This window comes from Erithacus rubecula (genome assembly GCF_903797595.1).
Source record: "Erithacus rubecula genome assembly, chromosome: 23".
Classification (NCBI taxonomy): Eukaryota; Metazoa; Chordata; class Aves; order Passeriformes; family Muscicapidae; genus Erithacus; species Erithacus rubecula.
In genome coordinates, this window is record NC_136675.1 from 5,927,096 (window position 1) to 5,941,110 (window position 14,015).

Consider the following 14,015-nt stretch of genomic DNA (forward strand, 5'->3'; position numbering starts at 1 on the left):
GTGCCACCATCCCCTTGCCACCCTCCCTTGGCCACAGCAGTTCTTGGGGGGCACAGTGAGAGACCCCCCAGTTGAGGAGTCACCTCGTGTCCAGGAGATCCCCAAAGATCTCCTGGACAAGTGACAGGAACCCAAGGGAGAACCAAAAACCTCTGCCAAACCCACACCATTCCTCTTCTTTCCTGAGCCTGGTGATGACAATTCCCAGCACGGTGTCCGTGCTGCATCCCAGGGAAATGCCTGTGGTGCCTCCCTTTCATCTCCTGCCTGGCAGCAGATTAAAATTTCATCACTTCAGTGCGGGAGAAGGTGCAGGGGAGGAGCAGGAGCCCCAGGATGGAGAGTGGGGTTCAGCCCCTCACTGGAGCTGCCTGCACTGAGCTTGGGGGGGGGCCCCCAAATTCAGCCACACATGGCTGGGCTGGAAGGAGCAGGATTTGGGCAGTGCCATGCAGGGATAGCTGGAAGGAGCAGAATTTGGGCAGTGCCATACAGAGATGGATGGAAGGAGCAGGATTTGGGCAGTGCCATGCAGGGATGGCTGGAAGGAGCAGGATTTGGGCAGTGCCATGCAGGGATAGCTGGAAGGAGCAGGATTTGGGCAGTGCCATGCAGGGATGGATGGAAGGAGCAGGATTTGGGCAGTGCCATACAGAGATGGATGGAAGGAGCAGGATTTGGGCAGTGCCATGCAGGGATGGCTGGAGGGAGCAGGATTTGGGCAGTGCCATGCAGGGATGGATGGAAGGAGCAGGATTTGGGCAGTGCCATGCAGGGATAGCTCGGCTGGAGGGAGCAGGATTTGGGCAGTGCCATGCAGGAATGGCTGGGCTGGAAGGGGCAGGATTTGGGCAGTGCCATGCAGGGATAGCTGGAAGGAGCAGGATTTGGGCAGTGCCATGCAGGGATAGCTCGGCTGGAGGGAGCAGGATTTGGGCAGTGCCATGCAGGAATGGCTGGGCTGGAAGGGGCAGGATTTGGGCAGTGCCATGCAGGGATAGCTGGAAGGAGCAGGATTTGGGCAGTGCCATGCAGGGATAGCTCGGCTGGAGGGAGCAGGATTTGGGCAGTGCCATGCAGGAATGGCTGGGCTGGAAGGGGCAGGATTTGGGCAGTGCCATGCAGGGATAGCTGGAAGGAGCAGGATTTGGGCAGTGCCATGCAGGGATGGCTGGAGGGAGCAGGATTTGGGCAGTGCCATGCAGGGATGGATGGAAGGAGCAGGATTTGGGCAGTGCCATGCAGGGATGGATGGAAGGAGCAGGATTTGGGCAGTGCCATGCAGGGATGGCTGGAGGGAGCAGGATTTGGGCAGTGCCATACAGAGATGGATGGAAGGAGCAGGATTTGGGCAGTGCCATGCAGGGATGGATAGAAGGAGCAGGATTTGGGCAGTGCCATGCAGGGATAGCTGGGCTGGAAGGAGCAGGATTTGGGCAGAGCCATGCAGGAATGGCTGGGCTGGAAGGGGCAGGATTTGGGCAGTGCCATGCAGGGATAGCTGGGCTGGAAGGAGCAGGATTTGGGCAGTGCCATGCAGGGATGGATGGAAGGAGCAGGATTTGGGCAGTGCCATGCAGGGATGGATGGAAGGAGCAGGATTTGGGCAGTGCCATGCAGGGATGGATGGAAGGAGCAGGATTTGGGCAGTGCCATGCAGGGATAGCTGGGCTGGAAGGAGCAGGATTTGGGCAGTGCCATGCAGGGATGGATGGAGGGAGCAGGATTTGGGCAGTGCCATGCAGGGATGGATGGAGGGAGCAGGATTTGGGCACAGCCCTGCAGGAATGGCTAGGCTGGAAGGAGCAGGATTTGGGCAGAGCCATGCAGGAATGGCTGGGCTGGAAGGGGCAGGATTTGGGCAGTGCCCTGCAGGGATGGATGGAGGGAGCAGGATTTGGGCACAGCCCTGCAGGAATGGCTGGGCTGGAAGGAGCAGGATTTGGGCACAGCCCTGCAGGGAGGTGGCTCCAGGCCAGGCTGCTGCTTCCCTGGGGCCTCCCTTCCCCAGAACACGAGGCTGGGCAGGAGACACTGCCAGGCTCAGGCTGCTGATGGCGCTTCTTCCGTGGCCTGCACACCTGGAGCAGCATCACAAACCCTGAATTATGATGCCAGTGATGCCAGAACAGCTCCAGGAAGGGAAAGCCAAGGTCCCAGCAGGATGTGCCTCTGTGCCAGCAGCAGCAGCAGCAGCAGCAGCAGCAGCAGCAGCACTTCCCCATCTCCAGAGAGGGAATTCCAAATCCCCCAGCAGTGAGATGCAGGGATTGGCACACAAATTCAAGGATTCTCTGCCTGGCTGGATCCCATCCTGGACACACAGGTGGGCCCCAGCACATGGGATGGGCAGTGTTTTCCCCCAGTGTCTCCTGGCAGATGTGACAAGGCTGGTCCCTGTCATCCCGCTGCCTCCCAGGCTCCCACTGGAGGGTTTTGATGTGTCCTGGTATTTTTCCAGAGGCTGAACCCAACTAACACCACGATTTCTTGGCTTTTTCCTCTCCCCCTTTCCAAATAAAGGATGAACGTTGCTCTTTTCCAACCCCATGACATCTGCCATGCTCAGTGGGTGCCCTGGGATGTCACCACTGCCCTGAGGTCCCCCGGGGTCCAGCCCATGCTGCGCTTGTCCTTTCCCTTCCCCTCTCCTTTCCCACCACTGGGCAAAGCTTTTTTTGGGATGTTCTTGCCCCCCTGTTTCCCTGTGGGCTCCCCGTGCGGTGCGGAGCCTCCTGCACCTCCCCAGCCCATCACTATTCAAGTCACACGACGCCCGTCACGCGTCCCCCGTCTGCCAATTAAGTCACAGCTCTAATTACGCACTCAGGCTCCGCAGACGCTCCTCTCCCGGCACCAGACGGACACCTGGGAGAGCGCAGCCATCCCAGCGCTCACACCCAGCCCGTCCTGTCCCATTCACCCTCACTGGGCTGGGCTCTGACAGGAGCCCGGCATCGAGCCCGCAGCACTGCGACACCAAAAAATCGTCCCTAAATCAATGTCGTGGTGTGGGGCCTCTTTGAGGGGCTTTCTGTGCTGCCCATGAGGGAAAGGGGGGGTGCAGAGCTGCTCTGGATGTCCCCCAGGAGGGACAGTCCCAGCCCTGCGGGGTTATGGTGGCACAGAGGGGTTTGGCGGATCTGGGGGGGCTCTGCTGCTGCTCCCCAGGTGTAGCTCTGCCCCTGGAGCAGTCTGAGCACCCCCATCCCTCACCTGCACCTCCCAGTGACGCCCCAAACCCTCGCGGGGGAGGTTCCCTGCACCCACGGCAGAGCCCACCCGCAGCTCATCACCTGTGTGGGCTCCCACTGGGAGCTTCTCTGGGGTCTTGGTCCCCCCCAAATCCCGGTACTGAGTCTGGGGTCCTGCCCTAGGGGCTCCGGGGGTGCTCACTGCCATCTGAGGGCGGTGTGGGGTGCAGGGCGTGCAGGATCCAGGGAATGTGGGGGGTGTAGGGTATGGAGTGAGCAGGAGGTTCGAGGCATGCAAAGGGTGCGGGATGCGAGGATACAGGGGGTACAGGGAGTTCAGGGGGTGCAGGAAATGCCGGGGGTGCGGGATACAGGAGGTTCAGGGGGTTCGGGGGGTTCAGGGGGTTCGGGGGTTCGGGGGTTCGGGGGTTCAGGAGCTGCAGGAGGTGCGGGGAGCGTGGGGAGCCCCCGCATCCCGGCGCTGCCGAAAGCCGCTGCTGCCATCTGCCGACACCGCGCCGGGTCCGGCCCCGCGGGGCTCCGGGCGAGGATGGGGGGGCACAGCCGGGACCCCCCAACATCCCCCGGCACCCCCGGGACAGGAGCCGCACTCCGGCCCCGCGCCCGGACGCGTCCCGTGGGTTCTGCCGCAGGGGGCTGGGGGCAGCCGGGGTTGGCCGGGGGGGACTGGGGTCCCCCCACTCGGAGCCCCCCGGCTCGGAGACCCCCGGCCTGGCCCCCCGGCCCCGCTGTCCCGCCTGCCGCGTCCCCGAGGGTCCCTCGCTCACCCCATGAGATGGGGAGAGAAGCCACGAGAGGGAGCCCGGGGCCCGCGCGTGGCCGTGGCACTGGGAACACTGGTGGCACTATTGCCACTGGTGGCGCTGGTGGCGCTGGTGGCGTTGGTGGCACTGGTAATGACGTTTAACCCCTCTGCTCCTTGAGGAGAGCAGGGGGACAAGGGACAAGACTGAGTCCAGACCACTCTGGGTTCTCTCCCAGCTCCAGATCCACCAAGTGTCACCTATTCCTGCATGGGATGGCAGTGCCACCATCCATTCCCGGGGTGGCAGTGTCACCATCCATTCCCGGGATGGCAGTGCCACCATCCATTACCGGGGTGACAGTGTCAACTATTCCTGCATGGGATGGCAGTGCCACCATCCATTCCAGGGCTGGCAGTGCCACCTATTCCTGCATGGGATGGCAGTGTCACCATCCATTCCCGGCATGGCAGTGTCACCATCCATTCCCGGGGTGGCAGTGCCACCATCCATTCCCAGGGTGGCGGTGTCACTCATTCCTACATGGGATGGCAGTGCCACCATCCATTCCCAGGGTGGCAGTGCCACCATCCATTCCCGGCATGGCAGTGTCACCATCTATTCCCGGGATGGCAGTGTCAACTATTCCTGAATGGGATGGCATTGCCACCATCCATTCCCGGCATGGCAGTGTCACCATCCATTCCTGGGGTGGCATTGCCACCATCCATTCCCGGGGTGGCAGTGCCACCATCCATTCCCGGGGCAGCGGTGTCACCTCCGCAGCCCTCAGTCTCCAGGCTGGGACACAACCGGGACGAGTTGCAGCCTCCAGCCAACCCCGGGCATGACCTGACCCTCCAACAGAGCCAAACTGGGCAAACTGGGGGAACTGGGGGAGCTGGGGCTACCCCTGGCTGGAGTCAGGGACACTTCTGCGCCCAAACCACCCCAAAACCCGTCGCAGGCCGGTGTCCCCGCGCTGCTGAGCGCGGTGTCCGGGTGCCAGCACCGGCACGGTGTCCCCAGGAGCCCCGACCTTGGGCTGGCTGGGAGAGGTGAGCGGGACGTGCCGCGGGGCGGCACCGCGGGGACACGGGGACACACATGGGGACACGGGGACGTGGGATGGAGCCGCTCCGTTATGAAATGTTATGAAACGTCCCCGCATCCCCGCGCCGCTAAGTCAAGACTTAGCGAGAGAACGGCTCCTGATCCAGATGAGATGGGGCATCACAAAGGGCTTTGTTTTCCAGGAAGCCTATTAGAGATTTAAATTATACAAATGGGCTTTTTACCAAAGATCCTCATTATCTGGGTATTTGATTTTAATCCCTGGCTATTCTCGCAGCCCCTGCCCCACCCTGCCCCGTTTACCTTTCCTGTGTCCTCCACCGGGGCAGAGCGTGGGGACAGGGACAGGCATTGGGGACAGGGACACGCTTTGGGGACAGGGACACGCTCTGGGGACAGTGACACGCTCTGGGGACAAGGACACGCTTTGGGGACAGCATGGGCAAGCGGGGAGAGGTCGGTGGGGTTTTGGGGACACCCTGGTTGTGTTCACAGGTACCTCGAGGGGTTGAGCCCCTCTTGCTTTGTCTTCTCCCAGTTTGTCCCAGTATCCCAGAAGGTTTTGGGGATGGTGTGTGGTGTGTGCTGAACATCCCTGGACACACCCAAAGCCATCCTGGACACACCTGGGCTCCTTCAGTGCCACCCTGGCTGTGTGGGCACCCACGAGGATGCTCCCCTAGGCACTCGGGGCTGATGAGGATGGTGAAGCTGATGCTGGACCCCAAAATCACCAAACTCTGAGCACTCTGAGCATCATGGAGCCCCATCAGCCTGGGGACCACAGCCGAGACCATCACACAGTGCCCGGGACACCCTGGTGACACCCTGGGAGTCCTGGGGCACAGGGACACCGCGGTGTCCCCTCCCGGGGTGTCCCCGCAGCCCAACCCCATCCCGCTCTGCCGCAGCGAAGCCTCGGGGGCTTCACGGCTGCCATGACAACGCAGGAAATTCCCACAGAAATCCCTGCAGGGAGGAGGAGAAGGAAAACGAGGAGAAAAAACGAGGAGGAACTCCCAGCCAGGCATCACCAGCACCCCAGCCTGTGCCCTGCAGCTTTGGGAAGATGCCACAGCGGCACTCGCGGCTTTTTCAGAATCCTGGCAGCACCAAGGGCCAGCAGGATCCGCCCTAGACCAGCCCTGGCATCCCCAGGACATCCTGAGCAGCACCAGCTGCCTATCCCCGGGACAAGGGGTGCTGGAGGCCATAAAACCCAAATATTTTAGGATGGGAGGCAGGCAGGACGAGCTGTGGGTTTGCCCCCAATGCAGGGACCCTGTTCATCACTGGGGGTTTGATGTCCCTGCCCGTGCCCCCCTCCTGGGCATTATCCTCCCTCTCCCTCCTGCAATCCCTTCCAGCGTGGGGATTAGGTGGGTTTAGGGTCGGGTTGGAGTCGGAAATGGGATGCTTTCAAATCAGCCTGCGTCAGTTGTGCCTCTGTCACTCATGTCCTGGAGGATTAAAATAGATATGAAGATTATCCAAGGGGAGGTGGCACCCCCACCTTGGGGGCTCCCATTGTCCCCCAGCCCTGGCACTGCTGCCTCTGGGGTGCTCAGCTCCAGCCCTCCAGGGTTTCTTCCCAAAGGCACAAACGTCTCCCTTTTCCTCACCTTTCTCCTCATATCCCATCCCACCCCCTTTCCAAATCTCTTTCTGAAACAGGAGAGGAGAAAACACCCCTGCAGCATCTCCCCTCCCCTCTTCACGTGTTTCCAGCCCAATCCCATTCCCAAAATGCTCCACTGGGCTTGATACCAGTGCACAACCCCCTACCTGGAGCTCAGCGAGGATTCCCAGGTTAATTAGAAGGAATTATTCATTCTTGTGGTGTGTCAAGTCCCTGTGGTCCTCAGGGCCTGGGCTGCTCCTGTTCTCAACCTCTGCTTGGTCAAGAGTGTTCCAGAACACACTTCTGGATTTTGGATGTTTTGCCAGGACTGGTCCCTGTCTCCTGCCCTGCTTCAGCTGGAATTTTAGGCTTGGGGGTGCCAGGTCTCCCTCAGTGGGTACCCAAAGCCCCTTGGTCTCACTGATCATGGGCTGGTTTGGGTTGGAAGGGACCTTAAACCCACCCAGTGCCACCCCTGCCATGGGCAGAGCCACCTTCTGCTCCCCCAGGCTGCTCCAATCCCCGTCCATCCTGGCCTTGGACACTTCCAGGGAGAGGACAGCCAGTTTTTTAACACCCAGGAGATTTTGGGCTAAATTAACCCCACACTGACTCCTTCCCCCAACTCCCCATCCTGGATCAGCCACCCCAGCACATTCCTGTTCCCCCCAGGCCAGCGGTGGGGCCGTGGATTTAATCACTTGATGCATTTTTGTTTGTGTAATTCCAGGGGGAGTGGCTCTTGCTCCCATCTGCCCCTGCCATCTGCTCCCCACGGCCACGCCGGGGATGCAAACGGAGGGAGCTGGTGCAGGGACCCTGGAGAACCTGCTGGGAGTGGCACCTCCTTATGGAGAGCATCTGTCCCCTCTGGAGGCTTTTCCCAGTGCTCTGAAAGCCACTGGGCTCCTTGCTGGAGTGACTGGGGAGGCTTTGCTACCCTCATCTGAGTCCTGGGGACACTCAACCCAAAATGTTGCTTTCTCACCCCAAAAATTCTGGCTTGGCACCTTCTTGGGCCAGTGGAGACGGCATGTTCAGTCTCCCAGTGCTCTCAGTGATCCCAGAGCTCCCAGTGCCCCAAGATCTCCCTGTTCTCCCAGAGCTCTCAGTCCCCCAAGAGTTCTCCGTGTTTCCAGTGTTCCCAGTGCCCAAAGACCTCCCAGTCCACCCAGTGCTCCCAGTGCTCTCAGTCTTCCCATTCCCCAAGACCTTCCCGTTCTCACAATGTTCCCAGTGTTCCCAGTGCTCCCAGAGCCCCCCAGCCCTCTCTGTACCCCCAGACCCATCTCCGGGGGTACCAGCTGCTGCACCCCGAGCTCTCCTCCCCGGGGGGATGTCCCGGGGGGTTCGTGCTGTCCCGGGGCGGGTGGGGGGTCCCGGGGGATGCTGCCGGTGCTGCCCCCGGTGCCGGTGCCTCCCCCCGCCGCCCGGCGCTGCTGCGGGCGCTCCGGGGCGGCGGCGGCGGCGGCAGCGGCCGTGTCCAGGCAGGTAGGAGGTGGCGGGGACAAGGGGACCGGGGGGACACGCACACAGACGAGCGGGGGGCACTGAGGAACCGCAGAGCCCGCGGCACCGGCACGGACGCAGCCCCCGCAGAGCTCCCCCCTCCCCGACGCTTCTTTCGGGGGTGCTCGGTGTCCCCCCCCCGGCCCGACGCTTCTTTCGGGGGTGCTCGGTGTCCCCCCCCCGGCCCGACGCTTCTTTCGGGGGTGCTCGGTAATGTCTCTCCACCGGAGGGACCTTCCCTGGGTGTGTCCCCTGCACCAAGGGATCCGGTTTGGGGGAATCCCCTGTAGCCCCCCACAGCTTTAGGGGGGTCCTTGCCGAGCCCGCTCGGGGTGCTGAGCCCCCCACGGGTTCCCTCCTCAGCGGCGGGCGGTGGGGAGGGGTCACAAACCCCGAGCATTGGGGGTGGGGTCGTGCCAGCCCCGAGGGGACAAAACTGGGGACCCCTGAGTGGGGTGAGGACACGCAGATCCTTCCTCGGGCTGCTGGAGTGGGACTGGAGCCGTGTTGGGAGTGATGGGGAGACTCTGTGGGGTCCCATCCCTGTAATTGGGGTGTTCAGCCCTACCTGGAGGAGTTCTGCTTGCCTTGAAATCCAAAAGAATCTTTGGGGAGTTTGGGGGCAGCCCCACTGCACCCCTGAACCCCTCCGAGCTCATCCTCTCCCATGGAGGGGTCACGACACAGTCTGGGGGACACCCCAGGAGGGTGACAGGGGGTCAAGGTCACCACAGAGCGCCCAGGGTGGGCAGCGGGTGCTGGACACCCACCCTTGTGATCTCCCCGGGCTGGGGACCCTGGGGCAGGGAGAGAGCCCCCAGGCCGGAGCTGCCACCCCCAGCCCTTCCTGGGGCTCCAGTGCCCGCCCGAGGCATCAAATATTAACGGAGACAGCGGAGGAGCTGAAAATAACCCTGCTCCTAGGGATCTGACCCAGATCCGGCCAGCCCCAAAGCTGCGCCGGACCAGAACCGCAGGCAGCGCTCAGCCGGAGCCGGATCCAGCCCCTCCCCTCCTCGGGGCCGCTCTGCCCCGCTGATCCCACCTATATATCACCTATATATTATGCAAATGAGCTCTAAGGGCTTATTACGCAAACAGGAGGGGGCTGGCGCTGCCTGGCGCTGGGTGGTCCCCGGGGCTGGCCCCGACGGCTCAGAGCGGCCAGCGGGGATGGAGGGAGCAGCATCGGCGTCCGGCCGGGTGTCCGGGGGCTGCCAGGGAGCGCTGCCCCGTCCCTCTCCCCTCCTGTAGCGCAGAGGGACCCCCCGAGCCCCCCCAGAGCCCTGCAGCGCTCGTCCCAGCGGAATGGGGAAGCAGAACAGCAAACTCCGCCCGGAGATGCTCCAGGACCTGCGGGAAAACACGGAGTTCTCCGAGCTGGAGCTGCAGGGTTGGTACAAAGGTTTCCTGAAGGACTGTCCCTCGGGGATGCTCAACGTGGAGGAGTTCAAGAAGATCTACGCCAACTTCTTCCCCTACGGAGACGCCTCCAAGTTCGCCGAGCACGTTTTCCGCACCTTCGACACCAACGGCGACGGCACCATCGATTTCAGGGAGTTCATCATCGCCCTGAGCGTCACCTCCCGCGGCAAGCTGGAGCAGAAGCTCATGTGGGCCTTCAGCATGTACGACCTGGATGGCAACGGCTACATCAGCCGGGAGGAGATGCTGGAGATCGTGAAGGTACCGGGCACCTCGCCCGTCCCGCCGTGTCCCCGGCTGTCCCCGCTGTCGCCTCCCCCGGTGCGGGTGGGTTGGGGGTTTCACCCCGTGCGACCCCCGGGATGGGGTTTTGCAGAACCAGGGGTGAACCCGCTGCTGCTGCAGATGTGGCTGAGGGGATGATTTTATGCTGGAGCATCCCGAGTATTTCCCTGCTTGGGGATTGTCCCTTTGTCACCCCGTCCCGCGACTCTTCCCGTGCTTCCAGGTGTCCCCCAGGGCTCCTGGTGGTGTTTGCAAATGGGCAAGAATCGCTCTCCTTGCCCAAATCCCAACCCAGTGATTCTCATGGCCACTGCAACGGTACCCCAGTGGTCAAATCCTCCCTGCAGGAGCAGCTCCAGCCCTGGCTGTGCTGGGAGCTGAAGCCCCCCACAGCCTGATCCCATAGGAAGGGTGTGAAATGCCAGCCCCATTCCCAGGGAAGCAAAGCCCGGAGCTCTTTCCCTGTCCCAGGTGGGCAGTGCCCACCCCGCATCCACCCTCACCCCCTCTCCTTCTCCCAGGCCATCTACAAAATGGTCTCCTCTGTGATGAACATGCCTGAAGACGAATCCACTCCGGAGAAAAGGACGGACAAAATCTTCCGACAGATGGATACTAATAACGACGGTAAATGAGAGGAGCCGGAGGGGATTAGGGAAAGGTCTCATAAATCCGGGGCTCTTAGAAGGAGCGGCACGCACGCTGATTAAATGGCTCATGCCCGCTGGCGTGGCCCCGCTGGCCGGAGGGGCTCAGGGTGCTGGGCACCCCGGGGTGCTCCTCTCGGGTGGGGGGTGTCCGTGGGCTGCGCTGGGCAGTCTCTGCTCCTGGGAAGTGGCTGAGCCGTGTCCCCTTCCCCGCAGGGAAGCTCTCGCTGGAGGAATTCATCACAGGCGCCAAGAGCGACCCGTCCATCGTGCGCCTGCTGCAGTGCGACCCCAGCGGGCCCATGCAGTTCTGAGAGCCCCACGGACCCCCGCAGCTCCCCCCGCCACCCCCGACCCTGCAGATGGCCACTGTCCCCTGCCCTGCGGTCCCCGTGCGCCCCCACAGCCCCTCGTGGGATGAGAGCTGGAGCCCGGCTGATACCGGGGTGAGGGGAGCCCAGGGGACAGTCCCCATCCCCGGGGGGCTCCTGCACTGGTTTGACTGGTGGGAGATGGAGGCAGGCTCTGCCCTGAGCCAGGACAGTCCCCTCCAGCACGGGCTTGGAGCAGGGGACAGCCCAGACCCTGGGACAGGCTGGTGGCCAAGCCACCGCTGCAGCTCCGGCCCAGGGGACAAAGCCCCGGTGGCCGCGGGGTCCCCAGCGCCCAGCCCCGCATGAAGACACTGCCAGGGGCAGGGCTGGGGCAGCCCCCTCCCCACGGCCAGTCAGGGGGTGGGGCTGCGGGCGGGGGCCCTGCTTCTGATCTTTAATATCTGCAAAATAAAGTTTGTGTCAGTGCAGTCTGTGCTGGGAAAAGGGACACGGAACCCTTGGGGAAAGTTGCTCCCTGCAGGGTCTGGATCCAGCCCAGTTTCATCCCTCGCTGCAGCCCCAGGCAACCCAAGGCCATGGGATGGGCTCGTGTTCCAGGGGATGTGTCCACACATGCTGGGTGGAGGCAGAGCCCTCATGAGGCATTGGAATGGGGCAGGAACGGCCAGGATACATCCAGAGGGTCATTTATCCCACAGGCCCTGCTCAGAGCCGGGCAATTTCCACACTGTCCAGTCTCAGCAAGGCCAGGCACTGCCCTGGCCCGGGGCTCTGCACAGGGGCTGCCTGCAGAGACACCTGGAAGCCAGAGAGGATGATGAGAACAGGACCAGAGGGGTGGGAGCTTTGCATTCACAAACCAGCCCTGAGTCCAGCCAGGTCTGTCCCAGCCCTGCAGGGCAGGGGTTGGAGCTGAGCCCAGAAATCAGGAATCACCTTCACCTGGAGCATCCCGCGGCAGCAGCGGCCGAGGCGGAGGAGATCGAGGCTGAGCAGGAGGCAGCGGGTGCTGAAGAAGATCGCCATGGCCTCGAGCAGGAGGGAGATGGCCCAGAGGGACAGCGTGGAGCTCTGGGGGACGGGGGGAGCATCAGCTCCCTGCCCATCCCCGGCCCAACCCCGGCACACCCACCCGCAGCCCGCGGGGACTCACATAGACGCGGGTGGGATCGAAGGGGCACTCGCGGGACACCGGGGCGAGGGCGATGTTGGCGGGGGAGCAGGGGGCCAGCAACACCCGGCCCTGGTTGCCCAGGGTCAGCCCCACGGCCACGAGCAGCCCCAGCAGGCAGCAGAGGCTGCAGAGGCTGCTGCAGGCGCTCAGGGCGAGCAGCGCCCATTGCTGCAGGAGGGAGAGAAGAGGCAGCGCGGGGATGTCCCTCCCCAGGACAGAGCCCAGAGAGGGGTTTTGGGGGCTGCAGCCCCCTGGGTGCTGCGAGAGGGGCTGGGGGCGCTTACGAGGGCGGCAGGGCCGAGGAAACGGGACAGCAGCAGAGCAGAGACTCCACAGGAGATGGTCTGCGAGGGAGCACAGAGAGGTCAGCGAGGAGCAGCCCCTGGCCCAGGGTCCCCTCTCCCTGCTCCCATTGTCCCTGGGGGCTCATCCAGCGGCAGCGCTCCATCTCCCGCAGCCTCACCCAGTAACAATCCCCGGAGTGTTGAATTCCCTGGAAAGGTTTGTTTAGAAAGGGGAAGGGGAGACAGAGCAGTGCCCATCCCGCATCCCAGCTCCTTCCCACGCTGCATCCCCCATCCTTCCCTCAGCCCAGCCCCTCCCCAGGTCCCCGCCGTGTCCCCAGCCCCCTCCCAGCGGTACCAGCAGCGCAGCGATGACAGAGGCGCTGTTGGTGACCCCGTAGTGCAGGGAGGTGGCATCGCGGGCGGTGAGCACGAAGCGCAGGACGGTGCCATGGACCAGAGCGCCGGTGATGAAGCTGAGGTGCCCGACGATGAGGAGGATGAGCCCCGTTTTCATCAGCACCTTTCGGTGCCTGCCCGGGTCGAGATGGCCTGAGAGGAGGGGAGAGGAGGGTGTGGGGACAGCGCCGGGCTGTCCCTGCCTGGCACAGGAATTTGGGGCTGGACACAGAGGATGTGCCCAGAGCTGGCAGGGGGATGAGGCAGGAGGTGATGTGGAAGCCACCGGTAGCCCAGGTATGCAAACCACTGGTCCAGGCAGCTCTCCTGGGACTGGAGCAAAGGTGAGGGGGCAGTGGCCATGGGGCAGGGTCCCTGTGGGGCTCCTCGCGGTGATGAGGAAGCTCTGGGAGAGCTGTCCCCAAACGGCAGCGCCAGGGCTGGGCTCTGGCACCCAGCGCTTCCAGGAGTGACTGTGGAGCTGTTCCCGCTCTGGAACCCCCCTCACACCCCATCAGCACCCAGTGCCCCTCCCTGACCCCATCCCAGCCCTCAGCTCCTCTCCCTCCCTCCCTGCCTCAGTTTCCCCTGCAGGAGGGCAGAGATGGAGCCCTCCTGTTGTGATCCCCACGCCTGAGCCGGACTCACCCCCTTGGCACATCTTCACCGGGCCAGGATCAGACCACCCGAGCCCCTCGGGGGGCCCTGCCCTGCCCTGAGCCCCCGGGCTGAGGATCCATCGGGGTCTGGGAGGGAGCAGGACCAGGACACTGGAGCCACCCAGAACCACCCAGAGCCACCCTCCTGCCGCTCCAATTCCTGTCAGACCAGCTCCCCGGGACAAAGGGATGACTCCACCTTCTCCTGCGTGTCCCACCCCTGCCCTCCCCTTGCTGCTGAGCCGTGCCAATTCACCGTCCCCTGCTTCATCCCCCTCCCCATCCATCCCCACGCCCCCAGCACAGCCCAAAGCCACAGGGTGGGATCCAGCCAGGCACATCCCAGGCCACAGGAGGGGCTGGGGAGGGGCAGCCCCTGGGGTGGGGACACTGCTGGACCACAGAGGGGTCAGAGCAGGTGGTGGCCTGGCCAAATGGTGACTCAGAGGAGCAGGTTTGGTGGCCATCGCCCTCAGGAGGCTTCCAGGGAAGTTCCAGGGGGTGGGATGGGCACAGGGCCTTGCTGGGGTGGCTGTGGGAGGAGCCCCCAGCTCAGCTCACACCGAGGGGCTGGGGGAGCCAACAATTTAATGACAGGGACAACCCTGGCTCCTGGGGAAAGACACTGACCCCAATGTCCCACCT

At 63.2% G+C, this 14,015-nt stretch overlaps 2 protein-coding genes across 2 annotated transcripts; one reads left to right on the top strand and one right to left on the bottom strand.

The window, feature by feature from the left end:
• Nucleotides 1-9,431: 9,431 nt before the first annotated feature.
• On the top strand, nt 9,432-10,872 carry HPCA (hippocalcin). Its single transcript, XM_079325731.1, has 3 exons — nt 9,432-9,848; nt 10,394-10,499; nt 10,736-10,872. The coding sequence occupies exons 1-3, from the start codon at nt 9,471-9,473 to the stop codon at nt 10,831-10,833; spliced, it is 582 nt and encodes a 193-aa protein (XP_079181857.1). The 5' UTR covers nt 9,432-9,470; the 3' UTR covers nt 10,834-10,872.
• A 649-nt stretch (nt 10,873-11,521) lies between these two features.
• Nucleotides 11,522-13,372, bottom strand: TMEM54 (transmembrane protein 54; the record flags this gene model as incomplete). The annotated part of the gene is made up of 6 exons (XM_079325580.1): nt 11,522-11,652; nt 11,791-11,925; nt 12,008-12,196; nt 12,313-12,372; nt 12,671-12,864; nt 13,360-13,372. 6 exons carry the CDS (start codon nt 13,370-13,372, stop codon nt 11,560-11,562), a joined length of 684 nt encoding a protein of 227 aa, XP_079181706.1. The 3' UTR covers nt 11,522-11,559.
• Nucleotides 13,373-14,015: the final 643 nt, after the last annotated feature.